At 56.7% G+C, this 12313-nt stretch overlaps 1 protein-coding gene across 1 annotated transcript in view; it reads right to left on the bottom strand.

The window, feature by feature from the left end:
• CDH23 (cadherin related 23) overlaps positions 1–12313 on the bottom strand; it is a 427421-nt gene that overhangs the window by 14227 nt on the left and 400881 nt on the right. The window contains exons 50-67 of the mRNA XM_037055825.1: positions 11714–11883; positions 11365–11502; positions 10302–10421; positions 8514–8691; positions 8179–8390; positions 6075–6266; positions 5811–5924; positions 5041–5170; positions 4682–4933; positions 4442–4603; positions 2711–2967; positions 2254–2351; positions 1711–1831; positions 1548–1627; positions 1372–1412; positions 1192–1252; positions 557–686; positions 264–386 (exon numbers count right to left, since the gene is read on the bottom strand). Of these exons, the coding sequence (XP_036911720.1) occupies positions 264–386; positions 557–686; positions 1192–1252; positions 1372–1412; positions 1548–1627; positions 1711–1831; positions 2254–2351; positions 2711–2967; positions 4442–4603; positions 4682–4933; positions 5041–5170; positions 5811–5924; positions 6075–6266; positions 8179–8390; positions 8514–8691; positions 10302–10421; positions 11365–11502; positions 11714–11883 (2579 nt within the window). The remainder of the gene's footprint in view (positions 1–263; positions 387–556; positions 687–1191; positions 1253–1371; positions 1413–1547; positions 1628–1710; positions 1832–2253; positions 2352–2710; positions 2968–4441; positions 4604–4681; positions 4934–5040; positions 5171–5810; positions 5925–6074; positions 6267–8178; positions 8391–8513; positions 8692–10301; positions 10422–11364; positions 11503–11713; positions 11884–12313) is intronic.

The raw sequence follows: 12313 nt of genomic DNA, 5'->3' as shown, positions 1-12313 counted from the left end.
ACCCTAGTGTAGAGGGAGCAGAGCCTGGCGACAGCTCTCAGTGGCGCCCTGGTCCTGAGGGCACCTCAGGCTCAAGCAGCCCCTGGTCAGCCCCAGTGCCCAGGTCCCTTTTTGCTCTGGTGTTCTTGCCCCAGTGGAGGGCAGGTCTAGCTGAACCTGGAGGTGGAGAAAACTCTTCCCTCCCTCAATCTTCTGGAGCAGGTCCAAGCTTAGCCAGGGGCCTGGGGGTGGGGGTACAGGGGGAGCCTGCAGGGAGGGCTCACCTTGATGGGCCCCTCCCGAATGATCTGGCCCAGCTTGGCAATGTTGTCGTACTCCTGGATGGCTGCCCGCAAGTACCGGTCATCGTCGGGTCTCACTGCTGCTGGCTCACGTCCGAAAGTTCCCTGGGGACAAAGGCTGTTAGCTGGACCGGAGGTGGCATGTGCGTGCGCACACAGGGTAGGGACCCACCTCCTAGCAAACAGCTCCTTGGCCGGTGCTGGCGAAGACCGAGCCTACCTCTACCCTGTCCCTCGTGATAGCCCACCCTGCCCCTGGCTCAGGCCTGGCTCACGTGGGTGCGGGTGGGGCTGCTCCACAGGTCGGCGATCTCACTCAGGTTCTCTGGCAGGTCGTCCTCGTGCTCAGCCTGGGCAGCCAGTTCCAGGTTCCGGCAGAAAGGATCCAGCCATACTGGGTTGGCCCTGCAGGTGGGAGTGGGGAGGGGTGAGGCTGGGAGGCTCGAGTAGACAGAGGCTCTACCAGCCTCACCCCTCACCCCTTCCTGTTTCCCTGGCCCGCCGGCTGTAGTGCCTTGCACAGAATAGGGGTTTAGGGGCCAAAGGTAGGCCCCTTTCCCCATGGCACCTGTGGGTGTGTCCCCCCCCTAGGGTCCCACTAGCACTGGGACAGGATAACATGCCCATCTGAATGAGCTTCAGTTTGGAGGCCTTGCTCTGTACCCACCGACCAAAGTCAACTCCCTGCCACCCTCGAACTCAGGGCCTATCAAGGGTGGGGAGCCCAGTTTGGTGAGTTTCTGAGGCCGGAGAGATGGTGAGGCTTGCCCGCCAGGGGGCACCAACACCCCAGGTGTCAGCCAGGCCGTTTTCCTCACTGCTTAGGAGGCAGCAGGGAAGTCGCTGCCTCTGCCAGGTCCTTGGCAGGCTTGCCCAGAGGGCCGCAGGCAGGGCTCGGGGCCGCACTCACCCGTCAAAGGAATACTTGTTGGTGTTGGGCATGTCCATGATGTCGATGAAGCCTCGATTCCCTGCAGGGAGCGGTTGGGGGCATGGAGGGGTGGGAGCCTGGGCCCGGTCCAGGGCCTGTGAGTTCCCCAGGAGCCCCTGCTGCCCTCTGACCTCCCGACCCATCACAGCCCTTGCTCACCTGCAGAGCCAGCCACTATGGCTTTGAGTTTCCGCTTGTGTCTGGAGAGAGGCAGAGAGAAGCGCTGGTAAGAGAGGCTGGGACTGGGCTGGCCTCTTGGCACTGCCTGCCTCCCTAGCTACCCCAGGAGCAGGCTGGGCGGCCAGTCTCAGGGCACGGGCACAGGGGTCACTCACATGGTCCTGTAGTACCAGTTCATGAGGATGAAGAGCATGGCAGCCAGGAAGAGGAGAATGGCCAGAACAATGATCGCCATCTGGGGAAATGGGACCAGGCGTGAGCAGGTGAGAGCCCCCAGGGTGGCAAGGGGGCGGAGGGGCAGGTGCCCCCCAGGGGTACCTGCAGGGAAGACATGTCGTCAGGCAGCTGGATGGAGATAGCAGGCTGCACGTCCAGGACGTTGTAGTTCCGGAAAAGATTCCGCAGCTGCTCCTTGTTCTCATCGATCATCTGGATCACCCTGGGCAGGGCAAGGCGCAGGTGCCTCAGCTCCCATCCTCAGCCGTCCCAAGAGCAGTCAGGCCAGTCTGCTCAGTTCCTGCTTTGGACCCCTAAAGTTCACCCCGACTCCCACACCACGCCTTGGAAGATTGAAACCCACCCAGCTATGGTAGCTTTGTGTCTTACAGGGTTCACCGTCCCTTCATACAGAATCCTGTTTGATTCTCACAGTGTAACGCTCCCATTTTATAGATGGGGAGAGTAAGGCATAGAGGAGCAGAGCCCTGCTCATACCCACATTGTTCTCTCTAAGGAACCCGCCCGCCTCGTGGGGAGAGTGCCACACAGCAGGCCTGACCGTGTTGTCTGTGTTTCTGTCAGTGGGGCCCCTCCCCAGCTCCAGGGCAGGGAGGCAGACTGACAGCACGGACCCCCACCCACCGGTCCACGTCCAGGATGCGGTTGGTTTCTCGGTTCACCACGTGGATGAGCAGCTCTGTCTGTGCGAAATTCACCCGACCCTTTGTATCCACGTGGAACTAGGCAAGAAGGGGCACCACAGCGTGTGGCATGTGTAAGGGATGGGCAGGCCTCTTCTGAAAGCCCCTCCTGCCCTGCCTTACCGATAACCCAGCACTACCGAGTGCTCGTGGAGGCCCAAGCACGATGCCCGTTACTTCACCACGCTGCGCCCCATTTTACAGGTTAGAAAACTGAGGCCCAGTGACCTGGAAGGACATTCTCAGGGCTACACAGGTAGGAAATGATCAAGGGGGCATATACCCCTTCTCGTGCCCCTTACCTCTCCACAATAACCTGTCTTTCCTAGTGGCCTCCTGCCCCTTCTCCCTCCGCCGCCCCCAGCCCCAGGGTGGGCACCCTGCACGTCTGTGGGCACCTGCACGTCGTCGGTGTTGACAATGGCCCCTGTGATGTTGGAGAGCAGGCGGATGAACTCTTCCTCAAAGCCACGCACACGGTCGGGGATCTCGTTAATGACGATCTTGACACGCTGGTCATCCCTTAGGATGTAGATGCCGATGATGGCTGTGTCGTTGTGTCCTGCTAGGTCCCGGGCCACAATGTCCACCACAAAGTAGCCAGGGCTGTAGGCCATGAAGAGGTCAAAGGTGCGCAGAATGCCATCCACACTCCCTGCAGGAAGAGCCCATGGGTGGGGAGCAGCTCAGGGGCCACCCGGTGTCCCCAGAATCACCCAGAGGTGACACACTGAGGGGAGGCAGGCGGGGCCTGCAGCATCTCAGGCCCCAGATGTCTGCAGAGCCCAGTGCCAGCTGCGCTTGGCTGTTATGTGGGGGGCGGCAGGGGCGGGTAGGGGCAGTGGAATGGCAGCCTGTACTGCCAGAGCTACGCCTCTTCTGCAGATTTCTGGTGAACTCTCCTGATTTTTAACTGTTGACCCAAGTTGTTATTTAAACATTCTACATATTAAACAGAACAATGGTGGGTGTGCTGGCCTGAGGCTGATGAGTTTGGGAATCTGGTATCCCCTACTGGGGTCCTTCTGAGCCTCCTTAGTGTCTGTGTGTGTCTCTCTCTCATGCACAGCTCAGAATTCTTCTGTGGAGAAACGCGCACAGGAGGTCCTGCCCAGTCTTCTCTTAGAAGACAGTGGATGTGGGTTTGAAAGCTGCCACTTTCCAGCTGTGTGACCTTTAGCCTCTCTGTGTTGTAGTTTATTAAAATAAAAGCAGAGGGAGCTCAGAGGACAAAGGGATGGTGTCTGGTTGTGTGTCTGGAGGAGGTGGCTTATGGACTAGATTTCGAAGGATGGTTGTGGGGAGCACATCTGAAAGCAGAGGTCAAGGTCGGGACTGTATCTCAGGAAGCAAAGAGAAGGGACCAAAGGCCTAAGGAAGGATGGTATAGAGCAGGTGAAGGAATGATGTGCAGTTCAGTTTGGCTGGGCACAGGGCCCTGAGGAATAGTAGGGGACTGAGGATCTGGAAAGGGGGACTAGGAGGAAGACCTGGTGAGCCTGGAATGCCAGGCCAAGAAGCCTGGGTTGACTTCTCCAGACAGAGAAGATCAAGGAAGGGGTTTTGACCGGAAGTAAGGTAATGGGACATCCACTGGGACACCTTCTAGAACGTAACTCAGGCTCGGCCAGCCACCCAGGGGACGACACAGCAGACATGCACACTTGGAGGTACAAGTACGCTCTTTGAATTTGGCTCCCCAGAGCCTAGCACAGTGCCTTACATGGAGGGGCGAGGTGCACAAATGGGAAGTCAGGTGGGTATATGGGAAGGAGAGTGGGAAGATGGATGGATGGATGGATGAGAAGGATGGACAGATGGGCGGACGGGCAGATGGGCAGATAAATAACGGACAGAGGAGGAAATGGGAAGAGAAGGAAAAAAGGAAGTGGGTGGGTAGATGCAGATATGGATAGGTGGTTGAATATAAGGATTGATAAATGATAGGTGGCCGGCTAGATAGACAAACAATAAGCGGTGAGTGAATGAACGGAAGGACTGACATGGCTGGCTGGCCGGCCATCCATACTCTGGTGCCTGAGGAGACCACCCCCATGTCTTCCAGACTGTAGTCAGTGCAGCAACAGAGGTCTTGGTTGGAGGCCACCTCTGTGTGACCAGACCCCTACCCATGGTGAAGACCTGGCCCACGTCCTCGGAGTCATTGGCGAAGGCCCGGAAGTAGTGAATGGCCAGGATACTGTAGAAGACCAGGCTGTTGTTGCCAATGTCCGCGTCCAGAGCCAGCACCTGGATCAGCTCCGAGCCCATCTTGGCATCAGTGGCCACTCCTGTGGGAGTGGGCAGGTGGGTGTAAGTGGTAGGCAGGGGCCACCGCCCACCCTGCGCCCAGGCTCCGGTCCTGGCACCTGCAGTGTACTCAGCCTTGGTGAAGCGTGGTGGCTGGTCATTGATGTCCTCTATCACGACGCGCACCTCCTGCAGGGTGAGGTCAGTGACCACATCCAGGTCTGATGAGGGCCCACTGGGGGGTGTCCAGCTGCGATTGCTTGAAGCCTTGACTATGAAGGAGAAGAGAGCTTTGTGCTCCCGGTCCAGGTCCTTCAGCACCAGCAGGCGCCCGTCAGGATGAAGGTGGAAGTTCTTCTCTTCGTTCCCAGCTGAAGGTAGGAGCATGGCACAGGGTGAGGGGTGGGGCCAGGGCAGGGCATACTGGGGTCATCTCCAGCCCTAGGGTGGGGAGGGCACTGACCCCAGGAGGCCCCACCTGCAATGAAGTAGTACACAATGGCGTTGGAGCCCTCATCTGCGTCCACAGCGCCTGTCACGTTGCCCACGAGGGTGCCACGTGGTGAGTGCTCGGGCACTGTCAGCAACTGGTACTGGGGGCTGCCTTTCTGCAGGGGGTAGGGGAAGGGCATCACAGGAAGTCAAGGCAAGGCCCGAGCTCCCAGCTCCTGCCTTGGCCCAAGGCAGAGCTGTCGTGGGCGCTGAGGGAGTTTATCGTCCGCACTTTGTGGGGTGAGCAGAATGGTTGTAACTTCATGGGGACAAAGGCTGGACCTGGGGTCCGCACGTTCTCTGAAGTTTCCCAGCGCCCGAGTGGGAAACATTTGAATGAAGGGCCACACTCTCTTGTGTGCACCTGCATGCGAACACTCACAGAGTCTCCTGGGAACCTCACATGCCCTGTGCACACTAGAAAGAAACTCCTCCAAGTCAGAGAGTCTGGGCCGCTGCACGGGCTCAGCCTCGGCTCGGCACGGCAGAGCTGGTTTCCAGGCTGCCCGTGCACCATGTATGCAATTAGGAGGATGTGCTCCAGGAGTCGGGCATTTTTGTCTGTTTTGACAGCTGGGTAGTGCCTTGAAATAGTAGTTGCTCAATAAATACTTATTCCCTAAAGTGTATGCAGGTTTCCGTGGGCAGCCTGTATATATGGTAAAGGGTGCACAGGGGAGTATATGCACGTGCGCGCTTGCAGGCAGGGAACTCCTGTGTAGGTGTGACGGGTGCAGGGGATGGGTGAGAGCTCACGGGAGGCCTCAGGAAGAGGGGCTCATTGTCATCGATGTCATCCAGGGCTACCTGCAGCGGCTGCATGGTCTCATACGGCACTGGCTGGCCCAGGTCGCTGGCCACCAGGATGAGCTGGAGGTGGAGCAGCACAGTCAGAGGAGGAGACAGGGGGCCCCAGGTGGGCATTCCGGGGTCATTCTAGGTGGGGAGGGGGGAGCCCCTGCACCCAGAGGAAAGCCCCTCCCTCGGCCACGCCCCTCGCTCAGGGCCTCGCCCCCTTACGCTGTACACAGCCTGCTTCTCACGGTCCAGGCGCTGAGCAGTCTGGATGAGGCCGCTGATTGGGTCGATGGTGAAGTATTCCCAGTCCCGGTTGCCCGTGGATTTCAGGAAGCTGTAGCGCACAGCCCCGTTGAGGCCCTCATCCTGGTCTGTGGCGTAGACCTCATACACGTTGGAGCGCAGTGGGATCTCCTGCAGGGGCGGCAGGGCAGGGAGGTTCCAGGGGCATCTGGGAGGGTCCCGGCTCCCCGGCCCTCATAAAGCTCTCATTCTTTCTCCTCTGGTAGCAGAATGTCCTTGCCACCTTTCAGTATCCTTAGGAAACGGTTGCTTGCTTCGCTGGCCTTGCCTGGAGTCCGAGCATCTGCCAGAACATCCCCTCACTCCTCCCCTAGCCAAGGCCATTGCCCATTGGTGGTTTAGCCTGGGATCCACATGCTCCCACTCTATCGGGGTGGCCACCCTTCTACGGGCTGCCCTCATCTCTCCCACCCCACTGCATGCCAAGATTTAGAAGAGGGGTCCAAAAGCTGAGGCCACAGCCACACTCTGTCCTCAGGTCTGTCTTGCTCTCTGCTACCCCAATCACAGGAGTGCTAAGTGTCCCCAAACAACACCATCCACACAATGGGGTACCTGAAAATGGGGGACAGGCAGACAGGGTGACAGACTGGATGCAGACTGGACACCTGGGTTCTAGTCTGTTACTGATACCAAGTGACCTGGACCTGCCGCTTCACCTCTCTGAGCTCAGCCTCCTGTAACCCTTAAGTCAAAGATCTCAAGACCCTAACTGACGTCATACATTGGCCCACGCGTGAGAAAGCTGCTCAGGGCAGCTTTCAAGGGAAAGAGCAAGTTTCTTTTCTTTCAGTTGGGAAATGACAGCTGAGCTTGGGTACACTGCTTATCTCACCGATCATGACCATCAGAAACTCCAAACGGCACTTAGACAGCTAATGAATAGAAAGTGGGGTGACAAACAGGTTAATTCACAAATGCTGGTTGTTTGGACGATGTGAATATTTCAAAACATGGGCTCTTGAAGGGAAAAAGTTGCTAAATGGGGCCTCTGGTGTGGAAAAGAATTAGATGATTATGAATTTCTACTCTGCCTCATCCCACAGAGAGTATTCAAGGCAACTTACAAGAAAGTATAAATTATAAGAGTGAACCAATAAAAGAAAAATTAGAGTAAAGAAATGTTTGGCCAGAAAACAGGAGCTGAGGGGTGGGAGGCAGGGCATGTCTGCTGGGACCGTGCAGGGCCACTCAAGGTGAGCTGAGCACTCTGTGCTCCCTGTGGGCAAAGTCAAGGGCACTGTTCACACACTCCAACGGACACAGGGAAAAGCAAAGCGCAACACAAAGCACAGTGTTCCCTAGAGCTCGGCCTGGCAGAAATCCCTCCCATGGGACCTTAAAAGGGAGATGGAATGACGACAGGAGTTTTGAGGCTGACATTCTGAGATGCAGAGACCTGCTGAAATTTGGGAGCAAAGAATAAGTGGGAGCATTTGGGGCCTGGGTGCTGAGAGGAAGGAGGAGACAGAGGACTTCCTTATCCCTACAGGGCAATCTTTAGAGCAAGGAACCAAAGAACTGGGGAGGTTCCAGAAGCTCGGGCACTTCCCTTTGCTGCTTCATCTCCCAGGCTGTCTACTCCGGTATCAGCAGGAACAACGGACAGACGGAAGGGGCCTGCATGTTTATTCTGAGACAAGCTGGGGAAGTGGGTTTTGGGGGACACTGTTCCCCTTGGCAGACATCTAAGAGCAGGAGATGGAACATCCACTTTTTCCAGTCCCATTTTGCAGATGAAAAAACAAACTTGGAGAAGTCACTAGCTCAAAGAGATTTGGCTGGTAAGTGATAGAGTTAAAGTTGAACTTAAGACCTTTTGCTGACACAGCCCATATTACTGACACTGTTCAGTACTGCCCTGTGTGGTGCTGGGTAAGTCTGTTCCCTCTGCTGGCCTCAGTTTCCCCACCTTCTCAAGGGGACCGGCCGTTTCCCTCTCCCGTGCATGACTGCTGGAAGAAGCGGCCGAGTTTTGGAAGGGCCACGTTGGCGGGCGGGAGACCCTGGGAGACAGCCGTACCTCTTTGATGTGGAGAATGGTGCCGTTGGGGGGGCGCACGAAGACAGGGCGGTTGTCATTGACATCAATGACCTCCACCAGGAGCATGGTCGTGCCCCAGAGTGGGGGCTCTCCGCCATCTGTGGCCACCACGGTCAGGTTGAACCTCTCATAGGAATGCAGTGGCCGCCTTGTGGTCACCAGGCCTGAGTCCATGTCCACGTGGAAGGCCTCTGGCAGCGGGGGCAGAGAGCAGGGCATGGCTCTGGTTGAGACGTCCTTCTCCTGGCAGCCTGCCTCTCCCACCCGCCACCCCCCACCCCCAAGGCATCACAAGTGGGGACCAGGCTACATACCCTCGCCAGGACCCTCAAGTGAGTAGGACAGCTCCGCATTGGAGCCCACATCCTGGTCGGTGGCCATCATGGTGATGACCGAGGTGCCTGCTGGTTCATTCTCGTAAACGCTTGTGCTGTACTGGGGCTTGGAGAACTGTGGCCGACAGTCATTGACGTCTAGCACCTGAATCACCACCTGGGGGGAGGTTGAGGTCAAAGGTCAGGAGCATATCAGGTGCTACTTCAGGTGACCCAGCCACATAGGAGTAAGAAGAGGTGGATAGGGCACACCCTTAGAGTCCGACCTCAAACAACTTATTTAACCCCCCCAGTCTCAGTTTCCCTAGTTATACTTTGGGGACAACACCTTTTTTTTAAATCCTTACCTTAGGATATGCTTATTGATTTGAGAGGGGTGGAGAGAGAGAAACATGGATGTGAGAAACACTGATTGGTTGCCTCCCATACGCACCCTGATCAGAGATCGAACCTGCAACCCAGGCACATGCCCTGACAAGGAATCAAACTCTCAGCCTTTTGGTGTACAGGACAAGGCCCCAACACCTGAACCACCTGAGTGGCGATGGAGGTGGGTCACAATTCATCTTCCCTCTCAGGGAAGGTGAGGCTCACCGTGAAGATGCGCTATGTTCTGGACTGTGATGCTAAGGTGCGCAGTGCTGGCCTGAGGAAACGCCCAGCGGCTCGCCCGGTGATGAGCAGGTGCTCGGTGTCGGCCCCGAGGGGAGGCCTCTCACCCACCTCTTGCTCTGCCCTCTGCTCCTCTCCCCAGCGGCCCCATGCATCTCCCTCTAATCTCTGTGCCGAGATTCTGGGCGGCGGTTCCTCCACCCCTGAAGGCCTGCTCTTGCCTGGGACTTGGCTCTCTCTGCTGTCCCCACAGCCCAGGGCCGGTCCTATGGACATGTCAGGCCAGGAGGCCTTTTCCCCCTGGCTGCTGTGGCCCTGCCTGGCTGCGTCCTCACCAGAGCTTTCCATAGCAGTGATTTTAAGAGCCCCTTTAGATGAACAAAGCATTTTCCCATCCCCCTCCCCACACCCCACTGCATTGGGAGAGAGGCAGCCTCAGTCTTCTGACTCCGAATCCTGTTCTTTCCCCTACATGGCAAATGGCCCCGTGCCTGGGGCGGGATTCGGATGTGTGTGGGCGCTCCTGGACCCTCCCCGCGTTTGCTGCATGGAATCTGCCCACCCAGCTTCTCACCTCCTCTCCCAGGAGAGTTTTTGTTTTGAATGGTTAGGTTACTGTGGGGAACTGGAAGAACTGAATGCAGAAAGATGACCAGACAAGGTAGAAAGAAGGGGGGAGAAAGCAAGGGAAAGCAAAGTCTCAAGGAGTAGAATTTGGGATGAAAATGTCCCACCTTCGAGCTTGGAAGGTGGGACACTGGCCTCAGCAACTGTGTGGACGCAACCTGGGGCTGTGAATTTGATCCCTCACGACTGCTCTTTAAGAAACATAGATGAAGATAATTGCTATACTTATGTTTGGTTGCTGGACTGTGTTTCCTTCAACGAGATACCATGGAGACACTCAGCCCTGTGGAGCCCTAGGCTTTATTCGGGTTACACCCAGGGATGTTTAGCTGCTTGGCACAAGAGATTTCTGCTAGAGGCCTGTCTCCCTGAGCCCCAGCCATGGTGACCCACTCAGCTAAGCTCTTGCCTTTTCCCTCCTGTCACCATGTCTCTAAGGGGACCAGGGGGCTCTGCAGTAGTCAATCTCTGAAGGCTGTTCTTGCTGCTTCCACAACCCCAGTCCCGGGCCCAGCCTGCACCCCTCACCTGCACGGAATTTTCTCGACGGTTGCTGGCTATATCCCCAGGGTTGTCTTTGGCCACGGCAGTCAGGATATGGTGGTCCTTCTTCTCCCGGTCCAAAGAGGACAGCACATAGATGTCACCCTAGTAGGAGGAGGGTGGAGTCAGGTCCTTCATCGATTCAACAAGTACTTACCGAGCACCTGCTACGTGCAGACACTGCTCTGGGCTCTCGAGATACAGCAGTGAACAGGAGAGACAACAGGCCAGTCCTCATGAAGCCCTCATTCCAGTGGCTCTCCGTGCCCTCACTACCCTGATCCACTTGGAGGTGGGACAGACAGCCAGGCTGGAGCTTACTGCCTGGCGAGGTATGGTGGTATGCCATAACTGTTCACTGTGCACCGTGCTGGGCCGGGGGCATGTCTGGTTGTTCACCCCCGGCAGGAAGCACAGAACACTCCTGAGAGGGCAGAATGCAGAGGGATGGGGCAGGGGGAGGGACTGGAAGGGAAAACCTAATTCCAGCCCAGCAACTGGGGAAGGCCCCACCTGACCACCTGCCCGAGGTCCACAGGGCTCTCTGTGGGCTGCAACAGCAGCTTTGACCCCATTTGCAGACATGTGAAACCATTGCCCACCTTGAGTTCCCACTCTCCCACAAGTTTGAGACCCATGGGAGCCCCGGGGATGTGTGGAGTGTAGGGCCCATTTCCAGCAGGTGCCCACACACTGTGCTCCCTTTCTGCAGAGCTGCCTGTGCCTTTCACTTGACGGTTTCAAAAAGTGGACACATGGACTTGAATCAAGCTTCCTAGTGTGCTGGGGACGCACATCAGAAGTTTTGTCCCATAAAGAGTTAGTTCCAAAAGACTTTGGCCACCCCTTTCCACATCTGCTGGGACAGAGAGGCCTCAGTCCGTGGGACTCTGGGAACAGGGCTTGCTGACTTGGCTGAAAAACCTCTGACGTTAGAGCCCCAGGCGGCAGGACCCAGAAAAAGGGAGATAACTACAATACTTCTGGTGGCTTCTCAGCCCTTTCCACTCCCCACACCCCAAAGCCATGCCCTCCACTTCCAGCTTACCGTGGTGGGGTTGATGGCAAACTTGCCCTCTCCATCTACGAGGCTGTACTCTATGACGGCAAAGTTGCCTGAGTCGGCATCGGTAGCACTGACTGTCAGGACGACAGTGCCCACGGGCACATCCTCAGACACGGCTTCCTGGAGCCCAGCGGGCAGGGGGAGAGAGTAGGTTGACATGGGTCCTCCAGTCTAGGAACTCACTGATAGAGACAGCCCAGGGCATCAAGCTGCTCATGGGGTGGTCATTCCCATGAGGCTTAGAGGCTGGCAGGGTGGTAGTGAGAGATGACCAAAGACCCCAAGGAATGGGCACAGGTCCTAGATTCAACTTGTTGGCCTGGCCACCCACCTGGTAGGAAGGCTCGTCAAATATGGGGTTGTTGTCATTGATGTCCACAATCTCCAGGTAGACAGGGATCTCAGCTGCCCGGGGCGGGGACCCATTGTCTGAAGCTCTCACAGTAAAGTTGAGCCAGTGTACTTCCTCGTAGTCCACTGTCTGGTTGGCAATGACCTTCCCTAAGACACAGAGGCACACCAGTACCATTTCTGACATTCCTTACTTACGAAGTTCTCTACGATATGAAGAGAAGGATCTAGAGCTCTGAGGGGCAGGTGTGGTCCCTTGAAGGAGGAGGATGGCCAGGAGCAGTGCCCAGTGTCAGGTCGGAGGGCTGAGAGCAACTGGCATCCAGCTTTCCTCTTTACTGGGGGGGTGAGAAAGCTCTTCCCAAGTCAAGTAGACGAACATCAACATGCCCACGATCTCTGGGACACTTGGCCTTCTTGCTTCCTAAGTGATACTGACAGAGTCAGCCCTCCATGCCCTCAGGTTTCACTCTGCTGTTGCTTAAACCTGGGCGTGTGGAACTGTGGATATGGACAGAGGGCTGACAATGGGACTTGAGCATCCATGAATTCTAGTTTCCATGGGGCCTCCTGGAACCCA

Source organism: Sturnira hondurensis, unplaced genomic scaffold, assembly GCF_014824575.4.
Source record: "Sturnira hondurensis isolate 20B ecotype Veracruz unplaced genomic scaffold, ASM1482457v3 Scaffold0008761, whole genome shotgun sequence".
Taxonomy (NCBI): Eukaryota; Metazoa; Chordata; class Mammalia; order Chiroptera; family Phyllostomidae; genus Sturnira; species Sturnira hondurensis.
This window is presented reverse-complemented; position numbering and strand designations above follow the sequence as displayed.